The sequence below is a fragment of the Fukomys damarensis genome, unplaced genomic scaffold (assembly GCF_012274545.1).
Source record: "Fukomys damarensis isolate Sample0158 unplaced genomic scaffold, DMR_v1.0_HiC HiC_scaffold_5, whole genome shotgun sequence".
Lineage (NCBI taxonomy): Eukaryota > Metazoa > Chordata > Mammalia > Rodentia > Bathyergidae > Fukomys > Fukomys damarensis.
The window spans coordinates 23,073,838-23,088,486 of NW_022900917.1; the positions used below are offsets into that span (position 1 = coordinate 23,073,838).

The 14,649-nt window shown below is 35.4% G+C and overlaps 1 protein-coding gene across 9 annotated transcripts in view; it reads right to left on the minus strand.

Annotated features, from left to right (window-relative positions):
- Slc26a7 (solute carrier family 26 member 7) overlaps nucleotides 1-14,649 on the minus strand; it is a 223,662-nt gene that overhangs the window by 188,866 nt on the left and 20,147 nt on the right. For 5 of the 9 annotated variants that reach the window (XM_010611993.3, XM_010611994.3, XM_010611987.3 and 2 more), the window contains exon 2: nucleotides 3,128-3,436. The exons of 1 other annotated variant lie outside the window; for it this stretch is intronic. In XM_010611993.3, the coding sequence (XP_010610295.1) occupies nucleotides 3,128-3,320 (193 nt within the window). In that variant the 5' untranslated portion in view covers nucleotides 3,321-3,436. Of the gene's footprint in view, nucleotides 1-3,127; nucleotides 3,437-3,553; nucleotides 3,678-4,497; nucleotides 4,732-8,061; nucleotides 8,178-14,649 lie in introns of those variants that run through there. 3 more of the 9 variants (XM_010611989.3, XM_010611988.3, XM_010611990.3) reach the window with 3 other exon arrangements.

The window sequence follows — 14,649 nt, forward strand, 5'->3', positions numbered from 1 at the left end:
TAGTTTAAAAGAGTGTAATCTCTGAGGCCAGGTTACCAGAGTTCAAATCTTACTACTTCGGCTTATTTGCTATGTGACTTTAGACAACTTATTTATCATCTCTGAGTTTTCATGTCATATGTGTGTCAAGTACTTTAGCAAGAGTGCTTACACTAGAATTCTGGCTAGGGTGGCAGTGCCATTCGGTCTGTTTTAGAACACTAAACATTGCAGTTGATGTGCTTCCAGAACATTCTAAATTTTTGTGAGTGCACGTGTGGATCCCAGTTTGAGAAGACTTTACTGGGCAGAGTGTGCATGGTCTTTTACACAGAGGAAATTGCCTAGGATGCTTTTAGAGAAGAAAGCCAGGGCTTTAGTTTCCAAGATGCTGATGCTTGTTGGAAAACACAGGAAGCCAAATCTGCCAGGGATCATGAGAAGAGGAGGCCAGACAGGTAGCAGAGAAAGACCAAATAGCAGTGTCTGAAAATCAAGAGAAGAAAGAGAACTAGAAAGAGTACAGTCAACACAGAAAAGGCCCTAACTAGTCAAGTATACCAGTAAATAGTTATATTTCACAATTAAGAAATCTTTAATAAAGTAATTTAAAACAATGACTTGGTATTTGACATGTAGAGAACATTCAAATGCTAGTTTTTACTATCTTTAATTTTAAGTCCATTTACAAAAATAAAATAACTTTAAAATTTACCAGATTGAACCATATAAACTTTCCATATTTGCAGGTCAAAAAACATTAGTTTCAATAATTTTGTAAAATTGAACTATGCTAGGTGATTGAAAGTGCCTTGGAATATAAAGGTTAAAAGATTTTTTGCTTCTATTGTTTATGTTATGATTCAATAGCAAAAATTACCCTTCTCTAATTTTCCTAATGAAGTGGAGCAGACGATAATCACCAATATCATATTCACCCAAATGAGAGGTTTGATCCTCTTTATTCTGTGTTCACTGCAGTTATTTTTCTTGTCACTTGGCCTTTGAGTCTAAAAACTGCAGAGATGAAACGTGAATACAAAAATTATTTGAAGGAAAAGATAGTCATACCTTTCCAAAGAAATGTCTCCTATTACTAATAACATTGGTATTGTAAAAAATCTGGTTATTTTGGCAATGTAGAATATAAGTTGAAAATGTTAAGAGTGTTGGCTTTGGAATCATGTCCTGACTCCTCCACTTATCAGGTATGAGATCCAGGGAAAATTCCTTGTGCTTCTCAGACTACATTTCCTTATATGGACAGGATAGTGTTGTCTCTCGGGACATTTTAAGGATAAGGGGAAATAATGTATATAAAGGGTTAGACCTGTGACCCTGGAATAAATGGTAGTTATGCGATTTCAGTTTTAACTCTCCATACTGGAAGAACATGAGAAAATTTGATAGAATTGTGTTAAAGGCACAGGTACTTTAGAGGGATTAGTCTTTTCATACACCAGCAAAATCCTTTAAGTTCTTCCTAGCAGTGTACCTTGCCCATTCCCTGGTAGCCTTCCAAGAGGAGCGGCAGCCAGATCAGGAGCTTCCCATGACACACTGCTGAGGAAGCTTTCTGCTTCTCATCAGTTGAGAACGACCAATGTGTTCTTCATAACCAATGAAATATATAAACAAAACAAAACAAATGAAATATATAAACAACACAAAATTCCACAAAATCTAGACCCAAAAGCTCTACAACTGACTACCAAAGAGTTAACACATAAGCCATATCGCTAAGGCTGTTCAACAAAAATAAAAATGTGTTATATGCCCAAATATTCTTACTACTCTTTTTGTAAAGTAAAAACAAATGACTACTAAAAGCATGCTTTCATTTCATATTAATTTATACAAAATAAATTTATAGCACATGCTGAAACTATGGTGAAAAAGTCTTTTGAAGTGCATCACCTAAGTTTTGAAATTGCATGGTGAATTTCACGTTGAATTTAAAATTTTTAAAAAAGCAACATTTAAATTCCCTAACCTGTTATTTACTTTGCATTTTTATAAAAAAATTACTATGCTTTGCTACTGGCAAAATGGTCATTAAAAATGTAACACAAGACTATGCAGTGAAATAGAATCCATAATATATGATAGTATTATGGGTCTTAAAGCCACTCGTGCAGATGTTCCTAATCATACTAAAAACACAAATGCACAATCTGGTTCATTCCAGCTACAGAATAATTTAATTAAAAGAGTGCTTATAATTTAACAGTATAAATAATAAAGCCAAGGAGGCAGTAAAATTGCAAGGAAATATAAATCTCCAGAGGCTATGCCAAGAAAACTGTACCAAATTCTCCGTTAAGAAATCAGTTCCTTTCCTTGCTACAGGTAAAAAATAATTACCTGAATTAGCCAAAAACTATGATGAATATACCTTTAGGGTAAACACACACACACACACACACACACACACACACACACACACACACCCTAGTTAACTAGCTCTCACCAAGAGAACACCTATCTAAGCCCAGAATATAATTTAGAATCTGCTTTGGGAATGTTAAAATCAGATTTCTCACTAGTTTAATTTTCTTATTGAGACATAGAGGTGAAGTAACAGGGTACAAAAGCAAATTTGTATACACAGAAAAACATAAGCTCTAAGGACATACAGGATTCTCTTTGCAAATAATAATCTTGGCAAAGAGCCTTCTTTATGTACAGAAAGCTTTGTCCTTGCTTACAGCAACTCTCGAGGCTACAACAGGTAATTGTGTACTGCTAATTAAGTTTAAAAAATGATTGCATTCAAACCATAAGATATTTTATAGCTTGATTCAGTGAAGGTAGAAAATTATGTTGGCAAGATCAAATTATAAAAGCTCATTTTCCTACAATTACTGATTCTTTACTCTGAAACAGTATGAACTTTCATACTACAAATCTGTAGTGCCATTCAAAAGTTGGTTCAATGCTTAACTGTTAGCAAAAATAAATTTAAAAAGAAATTAGGAAATTTCTTACACATAGATATCCATGGTACCTGTTTTTCAAAGTTAATATCTATTTCATTAAATATTCAATTCATCAGATAAATTGTCAATCCTAGATCATTAGTACTTTTCCAAGAAGCAAAGTGACATCCATTCTGCAGTAAACTGGAAAAGCAAATGCAGCACATTACCTTGTGTCACCTGTTGAACTGCCAACATTATCCCAGACACTGTGTCTGGAAGCAGGTTTTCCTTCAGATTGTAACGCGGTGCCCATTCCAGAATAGGTAGCCGTCTTCTGCACCACTGTTTGATGTCTTCACAATGCAGGGTGTGCATCTTGCTCCAGCGTACACTTTTCTTTTTCCTCTTTGCCCCTGTCATTTTTCAGACTCCCTCTTGTAGAAGGCAACTTCTTTAGCCAAGAAAAAAAAAAAATGCTGCAGAACACCTCTTTTCAATGCCAGGCTCCAATTCGTCTGTGGTTTACAATGTCAAAGCTATCCAGGAAATAAATAAATAAGTGAGAGAGAGAGAGAGAGAGAGAGAGAGAGAGAGAGATTATCAGAAGAGTGTCTATATATCTTATGTTGCAACTAATTATTCTAGATAAAAACCTTGAATTCTTATCTGAGTGTGGAGTGGTGCCTGTTACTGTAATATTTTTCTGATCTTGGAAAAGTAATGGGTTCAGTGGTAAGCTGCTCTACAGCTCTCTCACCAGTAATTCCCTTTATATTCTCTGTAGTTTTATATTTTTGGCTGCAATCCCAATGGTTAATGAGGTAGTTCTGGGCGTGTGTTGGAAGTGGGCTGGGCTATGTTAATGAAACCAGGAAGCATCCTGCTAGTCCAGCCTCTCCCTCTAGCTATGCAAAATCATAAATCTGCCTAAGGGATCTGTTGTGTAAATTATTTTCAGAGAATCCAGCCACAGTTCTTTAGGAAGTATATATTTTCAACATTATCTAACAACTGCCAGCTCGATAAACTTCAGTAACACAACTTGGCACTGTAAAGATTCTTATCCTTTTTTATTCCCTGATAAGTTAGATTTTCATTCACACAAAAACATTCAATAGCCACTGCTCAGTCTGGGAAAGGAATTGCTAGTTCTCATAAACAAACTGAAATTTCATCACATGGGCTAAGAAAATAAGTATCACAATGAACAAATATTTGTGGCTAGTGTTCTTCCCCATCTCAAAACTATCCATTTAGCTCTCTGTGTTTCTCTAAGCTGTATAATTCACATACTTGTGCTACAGTAGCTGAAATTTATTGAGAAATAACATATCCTTCAAACTATTGTTTAAAGTGTCCCTAAGCTCTTGAGTTTGTTGTGGTATCCTCAGTTCACATAACTTTTAGGGGTTCTTTTCTTCTTAAGAAGGGGTGTTACATTTTCTAATAGGATAAACAGATGGTCAAAGATTTTTATTTTATGATTATTTCCCTCAGCCCCCCAGAAGAAAAAGACTGCATTTATGAGCTCTGCCATTGGAATTAAACCAAAAAGCCAATACTCTAACTAAAATTATGAAGCCAAGAAAAGGAATACCATGTATATAGTTTGCTGCAGCACTTTTTAATGCCCATTTGTCCAGAGAATGGAAATCTGTTTTCCGTAAGTCTTGATAGTAATAAAGTATTGGATCCCTTAGCTACTTCTAAGGACCTCTGCTGTACTTTCTCCCATTTTTCTTAAAGTGAAGAGCTACAGTCTTGGCTCTCCAAAGATGACATCCTTGCTTCAAATCTGTACAATAATATTTCTTTTCAAATTCAATGAGTCCTAAATAGAGAGTGAGAGAGAAAAGAGGGGAGGGAGAGAGGGAGAAAGATTCACTTTATGTGTATCTACAAAATATGCTTTGTATCTTATTATTTACCTTATATTAAATTTCCAAACAGTTCAACAGCTCAGGTTTGAGGCATGTAGACATTTCCATTTAGAGACATTTTTAAAGTTGTTAGCCTTGTAACGCTATTCTTTTGGTATAAGAAGTGGACTCACCAGAAAAATGCAAATCCACTCCTAGTAAAAAGGTTTTCCTTCACAAACAATAATATTTAACTTCATCCCATGTACTGCATTATACACACAGATTGTGATTGTTTGATTTAAAAGGTCATAAGAAGCTAGTCAGTGGGGTAGGGGAGCAAGAATGGTCACACTGCTTTTGCTAGTAAGTTTATCAGAGATAACATGAATTCAAACATACCAATAATCAAAGTAATCTTTTAAGATATAAATAATATGATCAAAATAATATTTTTCTATTGGCCCACAACTGCAGTAGAATATTATACAAGGTATAATTAAAAAATGGCATATGTTCAAAGCTGGGGGAGTATTTTGAGGCAGTGTCTTTTCCTGTAATGAATAGTTTTGAAGTAAACAGTCACCGTACATTGGGGATAAATTAATATTCAAGTCACACAATAACTCTTCCTTTTCCATAGAAAAGGAAGAGTTCATTTCCACTAAGAAAAAGGCTTCCCACCCCACCTACGCCCTCCATGTCCCTAGGTCAGTATTCTGTTTCTGGCTCATTACTTTGACTGTTCATCAATTGGTCTCTACACCAATTTCTCTAGTTCTAAATCTCTTAAATATTTACCCAATTTTCCTTCCATGAACCCTTCCTCGGCCGGAGTTCTGCTCATGCTGTATAATCAACATTCAGATAATCCTCGGGCTACTTCTGGGCCATTTTCATAGTTTATTGGTTTTCTTCCTTTAAATCTGCTTCATGTGATTTTATTCAGTGTGGCTCATAAGATTTTAAATTCCTTATGAGTAAGGATTATACCCATACTTTGCTTTGTCTCTTTCCTTAGGATCTAGTAGAAGGAGCTGCAGAAACAGGATGCACCCAGGAAGTTTCAATATACAATGTTCCTACCCTGAAATTTTCTAAGAAGCACCTAGTACTTCTCAGTTGGACTTGCAGGCTATGCTGTTACATTGTCAGGAAAATACATGAAGAACAAGAATTAAACATATTAAGAGAAAAATAAGGATGGATTTTTTTATCTTTTCTTGCTCAACTTCTCCTTGTTCTCCCTGAATCTAAGAAAAAAAAATTTCAGCACAGATCCTCTTCTGCATCTTATACAATCTGGAGCATAGAGAGGAAAACTAGATGGGACATGAATGAGGAGGCACAAGAGAGGTAGAAAATGTCATAGCCTGAGGCTTCAGAGAGAGTTTGAAGAGTTGGTGTATGAGAGTCCCTGGAGCAGTTATGAAGTGCAAGGGAACTGGGCCAGGCTTGAGTGAGGTAAGAGTCTTTGGGGAAATACTGTGCAGGTTATAAATTGGATCACATTTAATGGTTTTTGAGAGACAAAAATGACATTCTTCTCATAGGACTTTTGATTTAAGCATGGTGCTTCACCTGTGCAGAGACCGGAACGCCTAAAGCATTTATTTATATCCAAGCTACACTTGGAAATAGAAACTCATAACCTTGAATAGCATCAATCCCTAACTCAAACCTACTTCAAACCAGTTGATCTATGGGGTTTCTAATAAGGAGACATTGCAAAAATCTCCCATCTGGAGGGGAGAGTGGAGGCTGAAGTGAAAGGCATTCTCAGTTCATGAAGCCAAGGAACCGGCCTGGGGACACATCCACACAGAGGCAGCCAGGGTGCCTTCTCCTCATTTACCCAGAGTTTCACATAGGTTGGCACAGCCCCAAGTCCAACTTCTGTTTTAACATTTTCAATGACTGAAATTAACAGTCTTAGAAAAATAGCCTATTCCAATATTCAGACATTATGAGCATTAGAACATTTTTTTCCTAATTTTTGAGCCAGTATCTGCTACTTGAGATTTCTGTTCTTTGGTCTTTATCCTAATGTATATGGCACATAAAGAGACCCTGCTGCTTCGGGTCTAATTCATTCACTGCTGCACATGCACACACACACACACACACACACACACACACACACACACCCTGATTTTTTTCTGATGATGTTAATTTCATAAATATCCTTATATTTAACTGTGGGTATACATCTGTAAGTCAACTGCAGTCCTGAAGGGTGCAGTTAATCTTTTTTCTCACAACAGGCCAACCAATTCAGTATAGCGAACAAAATTCTGTGCTCTCAAAACTGTCAGTCTGTTTTTTACCACGTATTTTTTCTTTCTGCCATTATTTTATGTTCTCTGATGTATTTTGTCTTGTAAAAGGGACCAAAGAGAAATAAGTTTAGTAAAGTAAAAACTGCCTAGAAAAAGAATCAAATGCATGTTTTACAATAAGACTTTCAAAATACGGAAATGGAGGACAAAGTGAGAGAAAGAAAAAACATTGAGAATAAAAGAAAAAGGAGGAAGAAGAAAAGAAGAGGACAGGTGGAAAGGAGGAGGAGAAGAGGAGAAGGAGGAGAAAAGGGAAGAAGAAGGGGAGGGATAGGAAGGGAAGGGGGAAGAGGAAGAGAAGGGAGAGGAAGAAAGAGGGGGGAAGGATGAGGAAAGGAAAGGGAGATGAAGGAAAGGAGTACAGAGGGGAGGAGGACAAGAGAAGGGGGAAAGGGAAAGGAGGAGTAAAAAGTAGCAACTCATTGAAGAGTAGCAAAATCCTTTTCTTATTTTGGCCAAAAATTTATAAATGTTAATTACTATAAACTATACATGAGGACTCACCATAATTTAAGATGATTTTAAGATGCAAAATAATAAAATAACAGGGATTTTTCCAGTAAACTGCTAAAGATTCACCTCCCTAAGGCCTGGATAATTGTGGGTCCTTAGCTGGCAGTCCTGATGTTAGCAACCATATTTGGGGGAATATGCACCCCCATGCTAAAGGAAATGTCTATATAATGGAAGATTATGATTGTGCCTGTCCTTGCGTTCTCGTTTTCTAGCCACATGTCCTACATTCCTACAGTTATTCTATGTATAAAAATTTTTCAACATTTTACTTTCAAGCTACTTGTGTGTATTTAAAGCATATGATCGGGTCTTCCTTTTTTAATCCAGTGCCAATCTCTGCTTTATGTAGACCATATCAATTCAATGCAAGGATCGGTATGGTTGGGTTCCGATCTTAGCCTTGCTTGTCAGATTTTCTGCTCCAGTCATGGAAACTGTGTGACTTACTAGGATCACTCCCGACCATGTCCTCCGTGTCTGCAGTGGCTCACACTCATGTTTTGATCTTTACTTAGTTGAACATTCTGCATGTACAGATTTGTAGGATTCTGACTCAGTTTGTCTTCTTTTTTTTTTTTTTTTTTTTTTTTTTTTCCCCGGGGCCAACACGGGGGTCTTCTCGCTGAAAAACCCAGGGATCCAACTCGGGACTTTACGCTTATGAGGCAACAGCGACACCACTGAACTAACTCCCCGGCCTCGTCGTCTCTTTTTGATACTTTCTGCAAGAAATCCAGCTGATTTGGCCTCTTTGGGTTTTAGTTATTTCTCTTCAACCTAGGAAGAAAGGGGAAGTTTCCTCTTGGGTTCTCCTGCAGCACACACTCTGCTCCAAGGCCTGGTGACATTGCTGGTAGGAACCTTGATCATCATAAGAGTATTTCCTTTCATCTCTCTAAGATCTTTGTCCACCATGGGCTGATGTTGAAAGTCTTCTTTTTGCTCTCCAAAATCTTGACAACATGGTTTCATATAATGTGTCGGGTTATTTTCATTTGTTTTAGGTAGTACTGAAAATCTAAAACTGGATAGAAATGGAAATTACCCCTTTTATAATTTTATGGCCACCTTGCCCATGACATTTTCAGCTTGTCATTTTTCTTTTTCTAATGGGATACTAAAATCTAACACAGCACTTAGCTGTATTCTCATATTAAAAATAGAAACAATACCAAATGATTACATTCTTTTCCCAAATCCACTTCTGTTAAGTGATGTAATTTCCCATTCCTTTTTTATTGAAGGCATATTTTATAAAAACCTGAACACCACTTTTGTATTCAACCTTCTCTGATACCTTGAATCTGATCATTAATCCATTATATTAAAAATTTCATTAATCTGATTCTATCATTACTAAAACTGATAATTACAATGTTTCATTCTGCCATATTAGCTATTGCTCCAAACACTGTAATCTGTATTAGTCAGTTCAGGTTGTCATAACAACATGCAAAAGATTGGGAAACTCGAATACCAAAAATCTATCTCATGGTTCTGGAGGCGGAGGTGTCCCAGATGAAAGTGCCTCTTGATTAAACTCGCTAATGAAGGCTTCCTTACTGGCTTTCAATAACCACCATCTCTCTGTGTTCTCACAAAGCAGAGAGAGAAAAGGAATTGCTGTCTCCTCTTACAGGTGCACCAATCCCATCATGAGAGGCAAAGCCCTCATAATTGCATCAAAACCCAGGTGACTCCCAAAGGCCCGACTCCTCATATCACATTACAAATCAATTTCAACTATGAATTGTGGAGGCATAAAACTCAGTGCATAGTATTACCCCAAAGCTGACTTGACTAACTCTTTACTCAAAGCATCAATAAATAAGAAAATCAGATGTATTTGCTAGTCCACATATGTCAGATTGAAATTTATTCTTTAGTAGGAAGTATTGGAGAACAGACAGTCAAATGGAATTTTCAAGGTGGAATTTTCACTGTGTCCAAAAAGTTATCATCTTAAGAGCTCATTTCAACTTATTTCTGAAATCAAGTATACCATCTTCAGCAGTCAAGTAGTTTTTTTGTTGTTGTTGTTTTTTATTTTTTTTGGTACCGGGGATTGAACTCGGGTCTTTGCGCTTGCAAGGCAGGCCACCGAACCGCTGAGCTAAATCCCTGGCCCGTGAAGTAGTTTTTCAATATGGTGTTTCAACTTTTTAAAGATATTAGAGTTTGTCTAATAACTTGATTAGACTCTCTCTCTCTCTGGACAGTGTCTCAATTTGGAAGGGATGATAATAGTGAAGAAAAACTAGACCATTTGGAACTGATATGTCAGAAGAAAAAAAACTAAAATTCACCATACAGCATATATTTTTCCATAGAGACTAGCTCAAAACAGCAATTTTTCTATCATTAAGGGAAATGAACTTAGTAACTCACTTTTAAGAAAAATTCAAAAACAGTGTGGATTTTATAATGTTGGCCTCATTAGTACTCAAAGTAGTACTCATTAGTACTTAAAGCAGAAGTAGTACTTAGAGATCACTCCTAATTAAAAGGATTCAAGCAATGAGAAAGTAATTTATACAGCATTTCTGAGAGATGGTCCTTTGGCTTTCTTTGTGCAAGGCATAAGAGTTATAATTCAGGATTTGGGATTATCCTTAGGATTTTCGCTTAGAACAGAGGGTATTTTTTTCAAAAGGCAGTTATTGGGTATATAGAAAGATAAGCTAACAACATTGAAAAATAATCAAATTGCCCCATTTGTTTGGTTTATAAGGTCGAGAATAACAAAATTCAAGTTTCTATTATCCATTGCTCTTACTGTAGCAATTCATGTCTTTGTATTCTTTGTTACAGGATGAACAGAACAAGATGCAGAGTACTTGCACTTTGATAAGAATTTAGATACTCTTTATTTTTGCCAGTATTTTTTTCATCTTTTGGGCTAGGAAATAAATGAACACTAGATAATAAAGGATTTGGGGAATTATAGAAAAGTGTTGAAAAAAGTATGTTCCAACATGGTTAATTCAAATTTTAGTATAGTTTTTTTCCTATAAAATGTATTTCTTTCCATAGTTTAGGCATTACTATACACAGAATCTTTATTTCATTGAGCATTATATCAAAGCCCTTTACCATACTACCAAAAGCCCTTAGTGAACACTACTTCTTAATGATCATACCTTATTCCTTCACAAAGAGGTACCCATTTCCCAAAGACCAGACACTTGGATTGCTTCCAATTTTTAAAATTGTTATTATTACACATAACCCTAGAGAAAACTCTTGGCATAAATCTTTTTCTAGACTTCTGATTATTTCTTTAGAAGTAGAATTATTAGGGTCCTCGCATCAAAGAATCATTCCTATTAATGTCATTTTTCTTGGTGGATATTTTTTCCATGCTCCCGGGAGGTTTTTCTGGATCAACATTTTACAGAATCTTTGTCTGCAATAAACTCTGCCTTCCTTTGAGTGGTCTCACTTAACCTGTCATGTGTTGACTTTCACAACACTTCACAATGTCGTTTTCTGGATTAATTGACCTGTCAGTAAAAGCTCAGAGCATTCATACTCAGACTCTCCTGAGATTTTAAAGCCACGGAATATATTTTCCTTTTGAATTTGTTTTTACTTGTTGACTTACATTCCACAGCTGATAACATAACTCAAATATGAGCTACCATTAACATCTTGTAATTCAAAAAGCACAAAGTAGTATTTAGAATTTCTCATTGCTCAAACTCCTTCATCTCAAATCGGATGGCTACGTAAAACTGAGATGTGGGATCAAAGTAACAGGAAAAAGACAGTGAATAATTATCCATTTATTATTTATTAGAAAGTGTAGAAAAGTTCTCATACTGTTCTATAGTTTATTGAAAACGCAATGTTTAAACGACTTTGCAAGTCTTCTCTAAAGCATTTCTTTCACTTCAAGAAGTAGCAACTAGGGAATAGCACAGAGTTCTCATTCTCCCCATTAAGTGTTGGCACAACTGAAATTTAGAAGTTTCAAGGTTTACATTGCATACAAATTGCATTGATACTAAGTACCACACTTACTATATTACTGGTAGTAAAAACAGCACATGAACTAGAGCAGATAAATCAATCCCTAAGGGGTATTATTTTTTGTTCATGTCAAAAAAAGCCTAACAGAAAAAGAAAGATTTCAAGTGCAGGACTATAGAGCTAGACAGCCCACTAAGACATTGGCAAACAAAGCTGAAAATTAATGCCAACTTTTCAAGGTCTTAGAGGGGAGGATTTAGATAAGCAGAGAACCAACCACAATGCTTGGCACATGAGAGAGGCACTGATAAATATTAGTGTTAGCTCCCATAACTTTCTTTTATTAGTTGCTAAGGTAATTTTGATAATATTTGAGTCTTATATTGAATTTTTAATGTACCTTTGTACATTCAAAGTATAAAGGAATAATACCATATATGTCTGACTTCCCATCATTATTTATCTGAACAAAATTTTTTTTTCTTCTCCTGGTATGGACAACCTCACATAGTTTGCAATTTTCTGTAAACCTGTCTACTTAGTCCCCAAACTGAATACCAACCTAAATCCATTTCCATCTGTGTCAATCCTTTTTCAATACAGAAGAATTCGTTTTTGAGTTGAAATGGTGAAATATATGAAGTTACAAAGAGTTCTGAAGCATTGGTGTAGACCTCTTAGTAATATCTGGCATGGGCATTATTGGGGGTGATCACAAATAATGAGAATTTATCATTATTATCCTAGGAGTTTCAAATCTAAGGCAATTCTCTCATAGTTTTATCTATAAATCACTTTTAACAAACTGACTGTAAGTCCCAATCCAATTTGTAAATACAAGTTTTTATTGTACTTGGAAACTTAAAACAGTGCCAAAATAAAAAGTAATAAATATGCTCAGTAGCACATATTATATATCTATCAATCCTTGCAACTGTCCATAGAGAAAGAATTGTGAAAATATTCACTTAACTAAATCTATACTTCTAAGTCTTCTCCCCAAGAACATTTTTATTATTCACCAGCAATTTGTTTTAAAGATTATGTAGGATGGCTAGAATATTTTCCAATGCATCTAACACAGATTGGGAAATCACGCAATCACATTTAAACTCTGAGTGATATGCTTATAACATTTAATATGGGTTACCCACATCCAAGAATGAAGGAGAGTTACAGTTCAAGAGACGCATGTAATTGGGACTATAACAGTCTTTGCAACAAAGGAACACATACTTAAGAATTGCCTAAACTGTCCTCTGGAATCGATCATTGAGATCAGGAAAAAGACCAGTTGTATAAATGATCTTTCCCAGAGTGTAGTCAATAGCTTAAGCAGATACTGCTCCAAAAAATGAATGTGATGGAAGCAGCTATAGCACATTCATAAATATAACAATTTCTGACCCTGATAACCCACCAGGGTTATAGAGTAAGAAAATCACATTCATACACCCCTCCACTATCAATGAAAAGCAGAGAATTTATCAATATATTATAAGTCAAAAAAACTAAAGACTCCCACCACAAGAATAGGACATTTATTCTGTTATCCCTAGAATTATCATCAGTTAAAGAGACTGCGGCAAAATAAAATATTTCCTTTCTGTTAATTTTAAATTATTTTGGAATTAAAAGAATCATACCACAGTTATATATGCACACCCATGTTTATAGCAGCACAGTTTGTAATAGTTAAAACTTGGAAACAACCCAAATACCCATCAACTGGAGACTGGATAAAGAAGATGTGGTTTTTCTATAAAATGGAGTACTATTCAGCCATAAAGAATGAGAAACTACAGACATTTATAGCTAAGTGGATGCACATTGAGGCCATACTCTTAAGAGAAATAAATAGGACACATGTGTAAATACTGAATAGTTTCTCTGGTGTGAGAAACTAAAAGGGTAAATAAGGTTCAAATGGTATAATTGAGAGTGTGAAATAGGAAGAAAATGGCTAAAGGGGAAGTGGGAAGGGGAGGGGAAGGAAACAAGGGAAAAGAAAAATGTGAATAAAGGAAAAAATGGAAACAAAGTCTTTGTAAATAGGGAAGGATGAAGGGGGTGAAGGGAAGGGGAGGAGTATGGAGAAAAAAAATAAGAACCAAGACATAACAGGTAAAGGTATAAGATCCAAATGATAAATGTAACTATTGTTTGCTTTAAATCTACCAATAAACTTAATGGGAAAAAATGAATTATTTTGAAAAATCTCCTTTCTTTTTGAATAAAGCAGTCAGATCAAAAATAAAAAAGAATAGTTATGTATAGAGTAGAGGTTGAGCTACTTAATACAGCAAAATATTTGAGACCAAAGAATACCCGAGAGATGTTTTCATGTGATTTGGTGTATAATTGCAATAGAGACTGAGAATCTTGGACTCATTCACAAGAAGGATATGATTAAGCCATGGGGAATAATACCAAGAAAATGAACTAAGGGATTAGAGAGAGACATTATCAAATAGAGAGGGGGCAAAAAATAAATAAAAGAAAGAAAGATTAGGGCTTAGAAAAGCCCATGGAATTTAGCAATAGAAAGTTGCTGAGTGAGCAGCTTAAGAAGAGCAAAAGGTGGAAAAACCAGACTGCAAAAGACTAAGTGTGAATGAATAGTAAGAACATAGGGTACAGAGGAAACTGAAGGGCTTTTAAACTAGAAATCCCTAATCACTTTTATAGATGGGCGAAACATGCAGTAGAAAGAACAGTAAAAATTAGGCAAACACGATGCCACTGGATACAGCAGGTCTGGAAAGGGGCAAGGAGCAAGAACACATTTAGTACAGGAGAACATTTTAAGAGGACAGATATATATTCCTCAGTCAGGAATAGAAGAGAAAATATAGAGAAGCAAGAGGAGTCTCAACAAACTGTCTTAAATAACACGAGTAAAATAAATTTTGGCAGATTTATCAAATAAAAACCCAAGATTTCTAGTTAAGCTTGAATTCCAGATAAACTAGAAATGCTTTTTAGTGCAGAAATATTGCATGCAATTTTGAATATACTTATATAAAAATTAAATGCATTTCTTGTTTATCTGAAATTCAGAAT